This window comes from Aythya fuligula, chromosome 12, assembly GCF_009819795.1.
Source record: "Aythya fuligula isolate bAytFul2 chromosome 12, bAytFul2.pri, whole genome shotgun sequence".
Taxonomy (NCBI): Eukaryota; Metazoa; Chordata; class Aves; order Anseriformes; family Anatidae; genus Aythya; species Aythya fuligula.
This window is the reverse complement of record NC_045570.1, coordinates 20,291,968-20,304,723: the sequence shown is the minus strand read 5'-3', so window position 1 is coordinate 20,304,723 and position 12,756 is coordinate 20,291,968. Positions and strand designations below refer to the sequence as shown.

The following is a 12,756-nucleotide window of genomic DNA, read 5'->3' as shown; positions in this document are numbered from 1 at the left end:
CCCGAGGCCCCCGCCTCGCTCCCGGTGCCCCCCCCCTGTCCCCGGTGTGCCCCCCCCGCAGCTCCCGGTGTGCCCGGTGCCCCCCGTTCCCCCCCCCCACCGGGCAGGATGAGCCGCTCCCCCCCCCGGCCCCGGGCCCGGCCCCCGCCCCCGCACCGCCCCCATCCCCGCCCCCGCCGCGGCGGGCAGGAGCGTGCGGGCTGCGGGCTGGCACCGGGCCCGCCCCGCCCAGCACCGGCACCGGCACCGGCACCGGCCCGGCCCGGCCCATGGAGGCTCCGGGAGCGGGCGGCACCGCAGGTGAGCGGGGATGGGCCTGGGGGGGGGGCGGAAAAAAAGCAGCGAAGAGCCCAGCACCGGGGCACCGGGAGGGGTAGCGGGGGGCGGAGGGGCTCGGGAGGGGTGTGGGGGGGAAGGGGGTGTGTGAAAAGGGGGGGTGGGTGTGCAAGGGGGGGTGCAGGGGGGGTGTCAGGGGGTGCATGCGTGCACCGGGGGGTGTAGGGGGTGTCTGTGGGGTGGGGGACTCGTGGGGGGCACATTTTAACCCCTCCGCCCCCTGTTATGGGGTGGGGGGGTTCACCTAGGGCAGGGGGCGCGGTGTGCCCCTCGCACAGGGGGTGTTGGGGGGCTGCCGCCCGCCTGCAGCGCCTGGGAAGGGGGGGGGTGGCCATGGGGTGCAGCCGGGGGGGTCCCCGGTGCCACAGCGGGGGGCACGCAGGTGGCATCGAGCAGCGCCCATGCCCACCCGGCCCTCCTGTGTGTGCCCCGCATGTGGCGCTGCCACCGCCCCCGCCACGACCCCGCTGTGCCCTCTGGCCACACCGGGCTCTTTAGCGGGGTTGGGGTCCCGTGGAGGTGGCCACAGCCCCCCCATGGTTGGGGTGGCCGGAGCCCGGTGCTGGCTCACTCTGCGGTTGACGTGAGTCAGCAGCACACCCAGCCCCGCCGCCGGCCCCGCTCCTCGCCCGTGAGCCCGAGCTGGGGGCTGGCAGCATCGGGCGGGGGGCACGGGGGGATCGCTGCGGTGGGGAGCAGCTGGGTGGTGCCGGGGGGAGCGGGGACGCTGCCACCTCGCTCCGGGCGGTGACACCCCCGCGTCACCCTCAGGGGGGTTGTGGTGCACGGGGTGGTGGCTGGGGGCAGCCCCACACCTCCCTGGGGATGGGGATGGGTGCGTATGGGGTTCCTCCTGGACGAGGAGCGGGGTGGGGACCCATTTTCCCCGCTGCAGGGAAGGTGGTGGCAGTGGCGGGTGCCCCGTGCCACCGTGTGGGACCAGGGCACGGTGCACCCGGTGTCGGGGCAGGTGCACAGGCTGCCTGCTGCCAAATCTCCCTGAAATTCCCCATTCCCCGTGCTGGCTCCTTGGTGCAGGGGCGTTTTGCCCCTTACCCCACCTCGGGGGGGGTGGAGGTGACCCCCTGCCCCGCCGAGCCCGTCCCCGTGCCCCGTGCCATCTCCCCCAGCAGCAAACCGGTGGCGGGGCCCGGCGGCACGAGGCTGGGGCTGTCCGGGTGCAGCCGTGACACCGGGTGGGCTGGGGGGCTGCCCCACACATGGGGGGCTCTCGGCCCCGCTCGGAGCCAGCCCAGCCCCCCCGGCACGCACCGTGCCGTGTCTGCCCGGCCCCGCCAGCTCTCCCCAGGAGACAAAACGCCTCTTGTCTGGGCTCCGGCCTCCGAACAGGCTGCGCTTTTGTCTCGCCGACACAAAGGGGCTGCGAGGGGCGGGGGGCTGCCGGGGCCCACGGCAGCTGCCTCGGAGCGCTGCCTGTTCCGCGGGGGTCCCGGGGCTGGGGACCCGCAGCCCCCTCAGCTGGGGAGCCCCCGGGCGGGTGACGGGACCACAGGAGGGAGCTGCCCGCACTGCCCCGGCCCCGCACCGACGTGGCAGGTGCCGGTTCTGCAGAGCTGGGCAAGGAGACGCTGGCCCCGGAGCGAACGGCGGGGACCCCCATCCCCGGGACGGCTGAGGAGACCCCCGACGTCCCCGTGGAGGAGCAGGGCGGCATCCCCATCCCCAGCGCCAGCCTGCTGCAGGTCACCGAGCGGAGACGTGAGTGCAGCCCCCGCGCCCCTCTCAGCCCCTTGTCCCTCCTCGGGTCCCCTCCCAGCACCCTTGGGTCCCCCCCGGGCCCCCATCCCCGCGGTGCCCGGCCGTGCCCACCCCCGTCCCGCCGCCCACAGAGCCGCTGAGCAGCGTGTCCTCGCTGGAGGTGCACTTCGACCTGCTGGACCTGACGGAGCTGACCGACATGTCGGACCAGGAGCTGGCCGAGGTCTTCGCCGACTCCGACGAGGAGAACGCGGCCGGCGAATCGCCCAGCGGTGATTTCGAACCCCCCCCGTCACGCTGCCGTCCTCACGGGGGGGCGCGGGCCGAGCCTGCTGTCCCCGCAGGGCTGCACCCGCAGGCCACGCCGCGGGCAGGGTACCTGCGCTCGCCCTCCTGGACCCGCGCGCGGGAGCAGGGCCGGGACAAGAAGCACCTCAGCGACTCGGAGCTGCAGCCGGGCGCCGTGGACGCCTTCCTGGCGGTGGAGCGGCCGCAGCAGGAGTAGGAGCTGCCCCAGGAGGTGGGGACAGCCCCGGGGACGGGCTCCACGCCGCCGTTCTCCGACCGCATTCCCCACGCCCTGCCCGGGAAAAGCCGTGCGGGGCGCAGGACTCGCTGCTGGGGTGCTCGGGGTGGCCCCAGCCCGCGGGTGCCAAGCGATGCCAAAGCCGGTGGCCTGCTGGGGAGGGGGAAGCGGCCCCTCCCGGCCCTGTAGCACAAAGGGGGCCGCGCTGCCCGGCCCCCACCTTCCCCCCCCTGCCGTGCTCCTGTCCCCTGGGAGCCCCGGCTCGGCGGGGCCGGGAGCCGCGTGGTGCCCGCGCTGTGCCACCCACCACCACGTAGCAGCTGTGTGTACCGGTAAAACCGACAGACCCATGGCCACGGCTCTGCCCCGTCACTGGGAAAAAGGGGGGGTGCGACCCCCAGATTGGGGGGGGGGAGCTGCCAGAGGTGGGGGCGGCGTAAAAAGGAGCCTGTGCTGCCTGCGGGGGGAGCACAGAGGAGCAGGGAACAGCACCAGGCATGGGGCAGGCGATAGGGGGGGGGTGCAGGGCAGCCTGCATGGCAGGACAGCCAGACCCCGTGCGTGAGGACCCCCCCGGTGCTCCCCCTGAGCCCACCGAAGCCCCCCCCCAGCCGGTGACCCCCCCCGCTCTGCCAGAAGCAGCCCCCAGCCGGGGTCAGGACGGCGGCGCTGTGCAAAGAGGCCACGCTGCTGCGACAGAGACCGGGCGAGTGTTGCAGGAGCGGTGTTGGGGGACAGGACACGGGTGGGGGCCACGCGCAGTGGGGGCTTCCACGAGCAGCAGCGAGCAACGGGGGGGGGGCAGCAGCGTGCAGGACCCCTGCCGTAGTGTCACACCCTTAACTCCCCCTCCCCATGCCCCCCAACCCCTCGGCCCAGTCCTTTACTGTGTTAACGTGTGTCCCGCGGTGCAGGGGGCACAAAACCAAGTAGTATTTCCCCCAAACCAGCAGCATCCAAGCAGGTAGTGTTCACCCAGGCAGGGCCATGCACGGTGGCTGCCGGCAGCCCCCCCAGGGCAGGAAGCACCCCCCAGCTCCCAGCTTTTCCCCCCGCGCCCCCTGCCTGGCCCTTTGGGAGCGCGCGGAGACGGAGAGAAATCCAGGGCAGCCTCAGCCCCGTCCTGGCACCCTCGCCCTTCCTGGCAGAGCCCGTTCCTCCTGCTCCGCTGGCACAGAGCCGGGGCCACGGGCTGGGAGCTCGCAGAGCCCACGCCTGGGGTTGGGACCTCCCTAGGGCTCTGCCTCGGCCACCGAGTCCTGGAAGAGGGACTGCTTCCGCAGGCTGAGCCGGGCGCACTTGGGGCACGTGGTGGAGTTGTCGTAGTAGCAGTCCCTGCGGGGATGGGACGCGTCAGGGAACGCCGGGGAGGGTCCCGGAGCTGCCCGGACCCCCCCACCACCACCACCACGGGACCCGAGGGGAACGCGGCGAGGCACCGGCACCCGGTGTACCTGTGGAAGACGGCGGAGCAGTCGGTGCACACCGAGGTGTGGCTGTCGAAGGGGAAAAGCACGTCGCCCTCCTTGCACAGCTCACACACGAAGCCTTTCGCCTGGCAGCGCTGCGGCGAGAGGGGGCAGAGGGGGCTCCGGTACCCGGATGCATGGCAGGGACCCCCAAAGACCCCCACGCACGCCCTCCACGTGGCTCTGTCCCCATGGGGCCGTGCCCAAAGCCACCCCGCGGCACGGCCCCGCTCACCTCGCAGTCCAGCTTGATGTGCTTGGCGAAGAGGGTGTGGATCTCGGTCAGGGAGCAGCTCAGGCGCCCGGCCTCGATGTCGATGAGGTCCTGCAGCGAGTACATCTCGTCGTTCTCCACGAAGTGCTGCCGGTCCTGCAGCTGTGGGCGGGCGGACGTCAGCGCTGCGCCCGTCACCGCGCGCCCGGGGCCTCCCTGGCCTCGGCCTCCCTCCCTCCTTCCTTCCCTCCCTCCCTCCCTCTCGCCCTGACCTGCAGCAGCAGCCGCGCCTCCATCGCCTCCTTGCAGGTGATGAAGTAGGGCTTCATCAGCAGGATGTCCTGGCGCAGCTTCTGCGGGGGGGGGAGACGGGGCAGGGAGAAGACGGGGACAGGATGGGGACAGGGACAGGGTGAGATTGGTGAGGGTGTGGGAGTGGGAGAGGGTAAAGATGGACACGGGATGGGGACAGGAACAGGTTGGGGACAGGGACAAGGCCCTGCTGGGTCAGTCCCAGCCCTGCAGCCCTTCAGGGCCCCCCCACCCCGCCCTGCTCCCCCTTCCCAGCCCCCAGCGGGCGCTGCTGGCCCCAGCCCCCTCCCCGCTTAACGCCATCCCTCCCCCCAGCCCCATTCGGGGGTCCCCATCCCCCCCATCCTTCCCCCCAGCCCCTACCCACCTGCGGCCCCACTGCACTCACCCGGATCTCCACCAGCTCCTCCACGTAGTTGAAGAGCAGGGGGTTGATCTCCCGCAGCTTCAGCACGGGCCGCGACACCATCAGCGCCAGGTACCGCATGCTGCAGCGCGACACCTGCGTGCCCACCACCGTCACCCTGCGCCCGGGGACCCCACAACCCCGGGAGCTGCCCCCCCAGGACCCCGTAACAAAGCCACAGCCCCCCAAGTCACCTCCACCCACAGACACAACCCCCAGGGACCCCTCACCCGGGGCCGTGCCTTCCCAAATGACCCCCCTTGGCCCCCCGCAGCCCCCCCCAGCAGCACGGGCACCTTGCGGGGCTCAAAGTCCCAGTTGTGGATGGCGCGGGCGGGGACGACGGCCAGGTCGTTCCAGTGGCAGCTGCTGCAGTAGTAGAGGCCGGTGTAGTCGCACTGCCGCGCCTCGCTGGGCACCCCCCCTGCAGCAGCACACCCGTCGGTACCGGCACCCGCAGCCACCCCGGCACCGCCGCAGGGCGATGCTGGGGTCCCGCACCCACCCCCCCCACAGCCCCCCCGGTGCCTTACGGAGGGCGATGGGTGCCCGGCACTCGGCACAGCGGTAATCCTGGCTGTCCAGCCCGCTCTCGGGGCAGATGCTGAGCTGGTACTCGGCCTGGTGGCTCACCTTGGACCTGACGCAGGGTTTGGTGACCAGGGGCAGGCACTTGCTGTGGCACCGGTAGTAGCACCCTGCGGGCGGGCGGCCGTCAGCACGGGGCCGGGGAAGGGATATGGGGGGTGGGGGGGGGTGTCGGGCCCCCCGACCCACCTGTGCAGGTGTACCAGGTCTGGATGAGCCCCCAGATGATGGTGCTGCACTTGTCGCACGTCTGCTTGACGCTCTTGCTCTTCTCCTTGTAGAAGCGGTGCTCCAGCACCACGCGGATGTTGGGCTCCTCCTCGTCGGGGTCCTGCGGGCGGCGGGGGTCAGCGTGGGCCCCCCAGAGCCACAGACTCCCACCTTCAGACCCTCAGGACCCCCCCAGGACCCTCAGGACCCCCCTCCAGGGGCCCCAGGACCCTCAGGACCCTCAGAGACCCCCTCTCTAGGGGCCCCAGGACCCCCCCAGGACACTCAGAACCCTCCCCCAGGGGCCCCAGGACCCTAAGGACCCACCCCAGGACCCTCAGGATCCCACTCCAGGGGCCCCAGGACCCTTCCTCTGGACCCTCAGGACCCCCTTCTCCAGGGCCTCCAGGACCCTCAGAACCCCCCCCAGGACCCCCTCTCCAGGGCCCTCAGGACCCCCTAGGACCCTCAGAACCCCCCTCTCTAGGGCCCCCAGGACCACCCCCAGGACACTCAGAACCCCTCTCCAGAGCCCCAAGGACCCCCTCAGGACCCTCAGAGCCCCCCCCTCCAGGGGCCCCAGTTCCCCCCCAGGACCCTCAGAATCCCCTCTCCATGGCCCCCAGGACCCTCAGGAACCCCTCTCTCTAGGGCCTCCAGGACCCCCCTAGGACCCGCAGGACCCACTTCCAGGGCCCCCAGGACCCTCCCAAGACCCTCAGAACCCCTCTCCAGATTCCCCAGGACCCTCAGGACCTCCCCCAGGACCCTCAGAACCCCCCCAGGACCCCCTCTCCAGGACCCCCAGAACCCCTCTCCATGGCCCCCAGGACCCTCAGGACTGCCCCCACGGCCCCCAGGACCCTCCAACCTGCTCTCCATGGCCCCCAGGACCCTCAGGACCCCCTCTCCAGGGCCCCCAGGACCTTCAGAACCGCTCTCCACGGCCCCCAGGACCCCCTCAGGACCCTCAGGACCTCACCCAGGACCCTCAGAATCCCTCTCCACGGCCCCCAAGACCCTCAGGACCCCCCCCAAAAAAACCCACTCCCCCCCCCAGTCCCCTCCCCGGCCGCACCTGCAGCTCCTGCAGCTTGAGGCGGAGGTGGATGAGGCGCACCACGGCGTCCTTCTGGCGCTCCGAGTGCTCGGGCAGCGCCAGGATGGCCCGCTTGCACTCCTCGATGGCGCGGCGCAGCTGCCGCACGTCGGGGGCCAGGATCAGACCCTACGGGACGGGACGGGACGGGGGGGGCGGCTTCAGATCCCGGTCCCCGGTGTCCCCCCACCCCCAGCTCCCGGTCCCCGCACTCACCACGGGCCGCGAGAAGTGGTCCTCGGCCAGCCCCAGGTCCATGGGGGGCTCCGGGCTCTCGGCGTCCCCCGGGCACGGCTCCGGCCGCCGGGCAACCGACGGGGGGGCAGCACCGGGGGGCGGCTCCTCGGGTCCTCCCCCCCCGACTGGAGGTTCGGGACCCTTGTTGAAGGGGTTGAGGTGAGCCTGGCGGAACCGGGCCAGCTTCTCGTCGTACGCCATCGCCGCCCCGGTACCGGCACCGGCACCGGGACCGGCACCGCGCAGCACCGGCTCTGCGCCGCCCCCGGTACCGGCCCCTCCCGCAACGCCGGGGCGGGTCCCACCCCCCCCCATCATCGCCACTCCCCCCCCGTTCTGCCCCCCCTGGCGGCCGGCGGAGTGCGCAGCGCCCGTGGGGGGGGGCACGGGGGGAGCCGGCCCCATAAGCGAGCCCCCAGCCCCACCCCGGCCCCCTCGCACCATGGGGACCCCCTTCGAGGGGGTGGAGCGAGCTTTGCGCCTTGCTGCCCCCCAGCCGGGCATTATTCCCCCCCCCTCCAGGGCTGTGCACCCCCCCCCGCCATCAGCTGGGACAAAAGGGGCAGCAGGGGGCGCCCCCCGAGCATTGTCCGGGGGGTGACAATGGCTGGGGCACGGCCCCGATGGGTGCTGGTGGTCCCTAACCCCCCCCCACGTGTCACTGAGCACCCCCCTCCCACCACCAGCCCGGGCCTCCACCCCCCCCCCCCAGCAGACACAGACAGGGAAGGAACCGGACAGCAATAAATTTATTGAGTATTCCAAAAAAAATATTAGACACGAACCAGTAAAAAACGAAAAGGGGGAAGGGGGGAGGCCGGGGGGGTCACGGGAGGGGCCGAGCTAACGCAGGGCAGGGGAGAGGAGGGGAGGGGAGGGGGGGGAGCAGACACTGAAGGGGCGAGGACGGGGCCCCCCCCGGGAAGCAGCGGGGCCGGCGGGCGATGGCGAGCGGGGCCGGCATCACTTGGCGCCCTGCGCCTCCGACTCCTCCTCGTCGTCCTCGTACATCTCGCCCTCCTCCTCGGCCGTGGCGTCCTGGTACTGCTGGTACTCGGACACCAGGTCGTTCATGTTGCTCTCGGCCTCGGTGAACTCCATCTCGTCCATGCCCTCGCCCGTGTACCAGTGGAGGAAGGCCTTGCGGCGGAACATGGCCGTGAACTGCTCCGAGATGCGCTTGAAGAGCTCCTGGATGGCCGTGCTGTTGCCGATGAAGGTGGAGGACATCTTCAGCCCCCGGGGCGGGATGTCGCAGACGGCCACCTTGACGTTGTTGGGGATCCACTCCACGAAGTAGGAGCTGTTCTTGCTCTGGATGGCCAGCATCTGCTCGTCCACCTCCTTCATGGACATGCGGCCGCGGAAGACGGTGGCCACGGTGAGGTAGCGGCCGTGGCGCGGGTCGCAAGCGGCCATCATGTTCTTGGCATCAAACATCTGCTGGGTGAGCTCGGGGACGGTGAGGGCGCGGTACTGCTGGGACCCGCGGGCCGTCAGCGGGGCGAAGCCGGGCATGAAGAAGTGGAGGCGAGGGAAGGGCACCATGTTGACCGCCAGCTTGCGCAGGTCGGCGTTGAGCTGGCCGGGGAAGCGCAGGGAGGTGGTGACGCCGCTCATGGTGGCCGAGACGAGGTGGTTGAGGTCGCCGTAGGTGGGGGTGGCCAGCTTGAGCGTGCGGAAGCAGATGTCGTAGAGGGCCTCGTTGTCGATGCAGTAGGTCTCGTCCGTGTTCTCCACCAGCTGGTGGATGGAGAGGGTGGCGTTGTAGGGCTCCACCACCGTGTCCGACACCTTGGGGGACGGCACCACGCTGAAAGTGTTCATGATGCGGTCGGGGTACTCCTCGCGCACCTTGCTGATCAGCAGGGTGCCCATGCCCGAGCCCGTGCCGCCGCCCAGCGAGTGGGTGAGCTGGAAGCCCTGCAGGCAGTCGCAGTTCTCGCACTCCTTCCGCACCACGTCCAGCACCGAGTCCACCAGCTCGGCCCCTTCTGTGTAGTGCCCCTTGGCCCAGTTATTGCCGGCCCCACTCTGACCTGCGAGGGAAATGAGGGGGGAGGAAAAAAAAGAACAAGAGACGTGATGGGTGCTGGGGGGCGACACGGCACCGAGATCTGATTCTGGGACAGGGTGGGGAGCGGGAGCTGCTGGGGCTCAGCGCCGTGAGGACGCACCCACAGACGGCCCCGGGGCCGGACGGGTGAGGGACGCGGCCCCACCGGCACTGCCCCCCCCCCCAGCCCACGGCACAGGGCGCGGCCGCCTACCGAAAATGAAGTTGTCGGGGCGGAAGAGGTGCCCGAAGGCACCCGAGCGCACGCTGTCCATCGTCCCTGGCTCCAGGTCCACCAGGATGGCGCGAGGCACGTACTTGTGAGCTGCGGAGAGACCTCGTGCTGGAGGGGACCCAGCGCCCCCCCGAACCCCCCCCCGGGGTCGCATGCATTGTCCTCAAACCACAGGGGCTCACGGGGCTGGGTGCACGTGCTGCTCCCCCAGACAAAAGGCTCCCCACTGGGTCGGCTGCATATGTCCACACCTCCCTCCCAGAACCCTCCCCAGGGTCCCATGGGGCTGGGTACACCCCTGCCACCCCCCCCAAAAAAAAAAAATAACCCACAGGGTGCAACACAGCTGGGTGCACGCGCCCAGCCCACCCAAACCACGGGGGTCTCATGGAGCTCATTTTCCCCTTTTCCTCCCCCAAACCGCCGGGTCCCCAGGGGCTGGGGGCACGTATCTGTCCCCACCCCACCCTGCAGGGATGCGGGGGGGACACACAAAGGGGGGGTTATCGGTGCCCCGGTCCCCGGGGGCTTACAGGAGGCCTCATTGTAGTAGACGCTGATGCGCTCCAGCTGCAGGTCCGAGTCGCCCACGTAGTTGCCGCTGGGGTCTATGCCGTGCTCATCGCTGATCACCTCCCAAAACTGGGGGGGGGGGGGGGCCCGGCCTTAACGTGGGCGGCGGCCCCGTGCCGGGACCGTGTCCCCCCTCCCCAGGGACCGGCACCGGGGCTGCCGCAACCCGGGACCCCCCCCCCCCTCCCCCGACACCCCGGGAGGGGCGCTCAGCACCGGGGCTGGGCGGGGAAGCCCCGGGGGCGGTGGGTGGGGAAGCACCGGCTGGGGGGGATCCCGCCCCCGCCCCGCACCCCGGGGTGCCCCATGGGGGGTGTTGGTGGAGGGGGGGGGGGGGGCAGGGGGCGGCGGGGCCCCTCCCGGTACCGGGTCCGCCGCGGGGGCGGGCGCTGTCCGCGGTGCTGAAGGGCGGCGGCGGCGGACAAAGGAGCGGGGCGGGGCCCTTTGTCCGCCCGGTGCGGCGGAAGGAGAGAAAGGAGGGGGTGGGGGAGGATGGCAGAGTGGGGGGGGTGCGGGGGGGTCTTTGTCCGCCGCTCCGCAGCGCCGGGGCGGTGGCGGTGCCGTGGCGGTGCCGTTACCTTGGCGCCGATCTGGTTGCCGCACTGCCCCGCCTGGATGTGGACGATCTCCCTCATGGTGCGGCCGGGCCGGGAGCGCAGCGGGAGCGGAACCGGGAGCGGGACCGGGAGCGGGAGCGGGACCGGGAGCGGGAGCGGAGCGGCACCGGCAGCGCGGGGGGCGGCCCCGCCGCCGCCGCCGCCTTTATAGGGGCCGCGCGCCGCACCGGGCCGGGCGCTGACGTCACCGCCGCGCCGTGGCCAATCAGCGCCCGCCGCCGCAGCCCTGCAACAGCCCCTGCGGCACCGGCACCGGCACCGGCACCGGCACGGCCCGGGGTAGCCCGGGATGGCCCGGTCCGGCATGGTCCGGCACGGCCCGGTATGGCCCGGCACGGCTGCTCCGTGCTCAGCCCGCTCCCGGTGCCGCGGCACCGCCCAACCGGAGCATCCCCGGTACCGGGGGTCGTTGCCACACGAGCACCCCCCCACCCAGACACGGACACGCACGGGGAGGGTGGGGAGGGGGCCCCGCAGCCGCTGTGGGGGAGGGGAGGCGGCACGCCCACCCACGGACACGCGTGGGGGGACCCCGGCCCCCGCGGGGGGAGCACGGGCCCCGCCCGACCCCACGGGGATTGGGGACACACCGGCTCCCGGACCCGGTCCGAGCATCCTCGGGGCAGCGGGGCCCGGCCCGGTGCTGCCCGGGGGGCTCCGTCGGGGCCGGGGGGCTCTGTCCCGGCGCCGGGCCCCCCCCGCGGGCCGGCAGCGTGCGCGGCCGTAGAACAAAGGCGGCGGCGGCGCGGGGCTGCCTTTGTCCCCCCGGGGGCGGCCGCGCCCCGCAGCCCCCCGCTCCAACGCCCCCCGGGCCGGCCGGGACCCCCCCAGCCCCGCCGGTGCCGGTAACGGGAAGCGATCGTTCCGCGGATAAAGGGCGGGGGGGGCCCGCACGGAGGCTCCCGGTGCCCCGCGGCGCTCGGGGCCGCACGGTGGTGCCAGGCAGAGCGTCACTGCAAAGAGCCTTTATTCGGTACCGCGAGGCCGGGCAGCCCCCCGGCACCCGGCCGGGTCGGGGAGGGACGCGCCGTGGGGCGTCCGTCCGTCTGTCTGTCTGTCCGTCTGTCCGTCCGTCCGTCTGTCCGTCTGTCCGTCTGTCCGTCCCGGTGCCTACCAGGAGCACAGCACCACCTCCCGCAGCGTCCGCCGGAGCTCCTGGCTCCGGAAGGCGTAGATGAGGGGGTCAACCACCGAGTTGCAGATGATGAGGATGAGGAAGAGGTTGAAGTAGCCGAAGAAGCAGGTGCAGAAGGGGTTGGTGGGGCAGGTGACGATGAGGATGAGGTGGAAGAAGAAGGGCCCCCAGCAGATGAAGAAGACGCCCAGCAGGATGGTGAGCGTCACGGCTCCCTTCAGGCTGCTGGTGCGGTAGACGGTGGGGTGCTTCTGCTGGCTGGAGATGCTGCGCAGGTGGTGGCGGGCCAGGGCGAACATGTGGATGTAGAGCACCAGCATGAGGATCAGCATGAAGAGGAAGAAGCCGATGAGGCAGAGGAGGATGGCGTTGTTGCGGTAGTAGGTGATGAAGACGGTGCTGGAGACGGTGCTGGCCAGCCAGACGCTGGCCATGGTGACCACGGCCCGCTGCAGCGTCATGATGCTGTGGTAGCGCAGGGCGTAGAAGATGGTGATGTAGCGGTCCACGGCGATCACCCCTAGGAAGGAGAGGGAGGACACGACGGAGCTGCAGATGAGCATGTCGATGATGTTGTCCATGTGGCGGATGATGCTGGCGTGGATCACCAGCACGCCATGCTCCATCAGCAGCATGAAGAGCGTCTCCGCCAGGTTGCTGACGCTCACCAGCATGTCGGAGACAGCCAGGCAGCAGATGAAGTAGTACATGGGCGAGTGCAGGTTCCTGTTCTTCAGGATGGCGGCCACCACCAGCAGGTTCTCCACCAGGCTCACCAGCCCCAGCGTGAGGAAGAGTTCGTTGGGCACGTCGAGCCCCTGGCACCAGGCGCCTCCAGCCCCGGCCGTGGCGTTGCTCTGGTTGCCCTCGCTGGCGTTCCAGGGCTCACGGAGCAGGCGCAGGGGGGCCAATGTTGACATGGCCCCGACCTCAGCCCCGGGGGCTCCCTGGATGGCGGCCGTGGCCCCAGGGCCCCCCACAGCACCTGCAGGCCCCCTGAGTGCCCGGCTGGCCCCGCCAGCGC

The 12,756-nt window shown here is 71.8% G+C and overlaps 3 protein-coding genes across 3 annotated transcripts; 1 reads left to right on the top strand and 2 right to left on the bottom strand.

Moving 5' to 3' along the window:
• The first annotated feature begins 202 nt into the window (after positions 1-202).
• Positions 203-2,933, top strand: DBNDD1 (dysbindin domain containing 1). Its single transcript, XM_032195893.1, has 3 exons — positions 203-300; positions 1,909-2,055; positions 2,187-2,933. Exons 1-3 carry the CDS (start codon positions 270-272, stop codon positions 2,558-2,560), a joined length of 552 nt encoding a protein of 183 aa, XP_032051784.1. The 5' UTR covers positions 203-269; the 3' UTR covers positions 2,561-2,933.
• Positions 2,934-3,745: 812 nt separating this feature from the next.
• Positions 3,746-7,389, bottom strand: DEF8 (differentially expressed in FDCP 8 homolog). Its single transcript, XM_032195892.1, has 10 exons — positions 7,096-7,389; positions 6,859-7,008; positions 5,760-5,901; positions 5,516-5,680; positions 5,279-5,406; positions 4,965-5,078; positions 4,537-4,617; positions 4,286-4,426; positions 4,036-4,145; positions 3,746-3,916 (listed from the first exon to the last, which is right to left on the bottom strand). Exons 1-10 carry the CDS (start codon positions 7,315-7,317, stop codon positions 3,814-3,816), a joined length of 1,356 nt encoding a protein of 451 aa, XP_032051783.1. The 5' UTR covers positions 7,318-7,389; the 3' UTR covers positions 3,746-3,813.
• Positions 7,390-7,846: 457 nt separating this feature from the next.
• On the bottom strand, positions 7,847-12,652 carry TUBB3 (tubulin beta 3 class III). The gene is made up of 5 exons (XM_032195807.1): positions 11,712-12,652; positions 10,559-10,823; positions 9,941-10,049; positions 9,387-9,497; positions 7,847-9,155 (listed from the first exon to the last, which is right to left on the bottom strand). Exons 1-5 carry the CDS (start codon positions 12,650-12,652, stop codon positions 8,080-8,082), a joined length of 2,502 nt encoding a protein of 833 aa, XP_032051698.1. The 3' UTR covers positions 7,847-8,079.
• Between the last annotated feature and the right edge of the window lie 104 nt (positions 12,653-12,756).

What these genes read in the sequence shown, in the direction of transcription:
- DBNDD1 (XM_032195893.1), top strand. Translation starts at nt 270, where the DNA reads ATGGAGGCTCCGGGAGCGGGCGGCACCGCAG. An exon ending in GGGAGCGGGCGGCACCGCAG is followed by an intron (nt 301 to 1,908) that starts GTGAGCGGGGAT and finishes CCGGTTCTGCAG; the next exon opens with AGCTGGGCAAGGAGACGCTG. An exon ending in GCAGGTCACCGAGCGGAGAC is followed by an intron (nt 2,056 to 2,186) that starts GTGAGTGCAGCC and finishes CGCCGCCCACAG; the next exon opens with AGCCGCTGAGCAGCGTGTCC.
- DEF8 (XM_032195892.1), bottom strand. Translation starts at nt 7,317, where the DNA reads ATGGCGTACGACGAGAAGCTGGCCCGGTTCCGCCAGGCTCACCTCAAC. An exon ending in ACCACTTCTCGCGGCCCGTG is followed by an intron (nt 7,009 to 7,095) that starts GTGAGTGCGGGG and finishes CCCGTCCCGTAG; the next exon opens with GGTCTGATCCTGGCCCCCGA. An exon ending in CCGGGCACCCATCGCCCTCC is followed by an intron (nt 5,407 to 5,515) that starts GTAAGGCACCGG and finishes GTGCTGCTGCAG; the next exon opens with GGGGGGTGCCCAGCGAGGCG.
- TUBB3 (XM_032195807.1), bottom strand. Translation starts at nt 12,652, where the DNA reads ATGTCAACATTGGCCCCCCTGCGCCTGCTCCGTGAGCCCTGGAACGCC. An exon ending in CTACTACAATGAGGCCTCCT is followed by an intron (nt 9,498 to 9,940) that starts GTAAGCCCCCGG and finishes GTCTCTCCGCAG; the next exon opens with CTCACAAGTACGTGCCTCGC. An exon ending in CCCCGACAACTTCATTTTCG is followed by an intron (nt 9,156 to 9,386) that starts GTAGGCGGCCGC and finishes TTTCCCTCGCAG; the next exon opens with GTCAGAGTGGGGCCGGCAAT.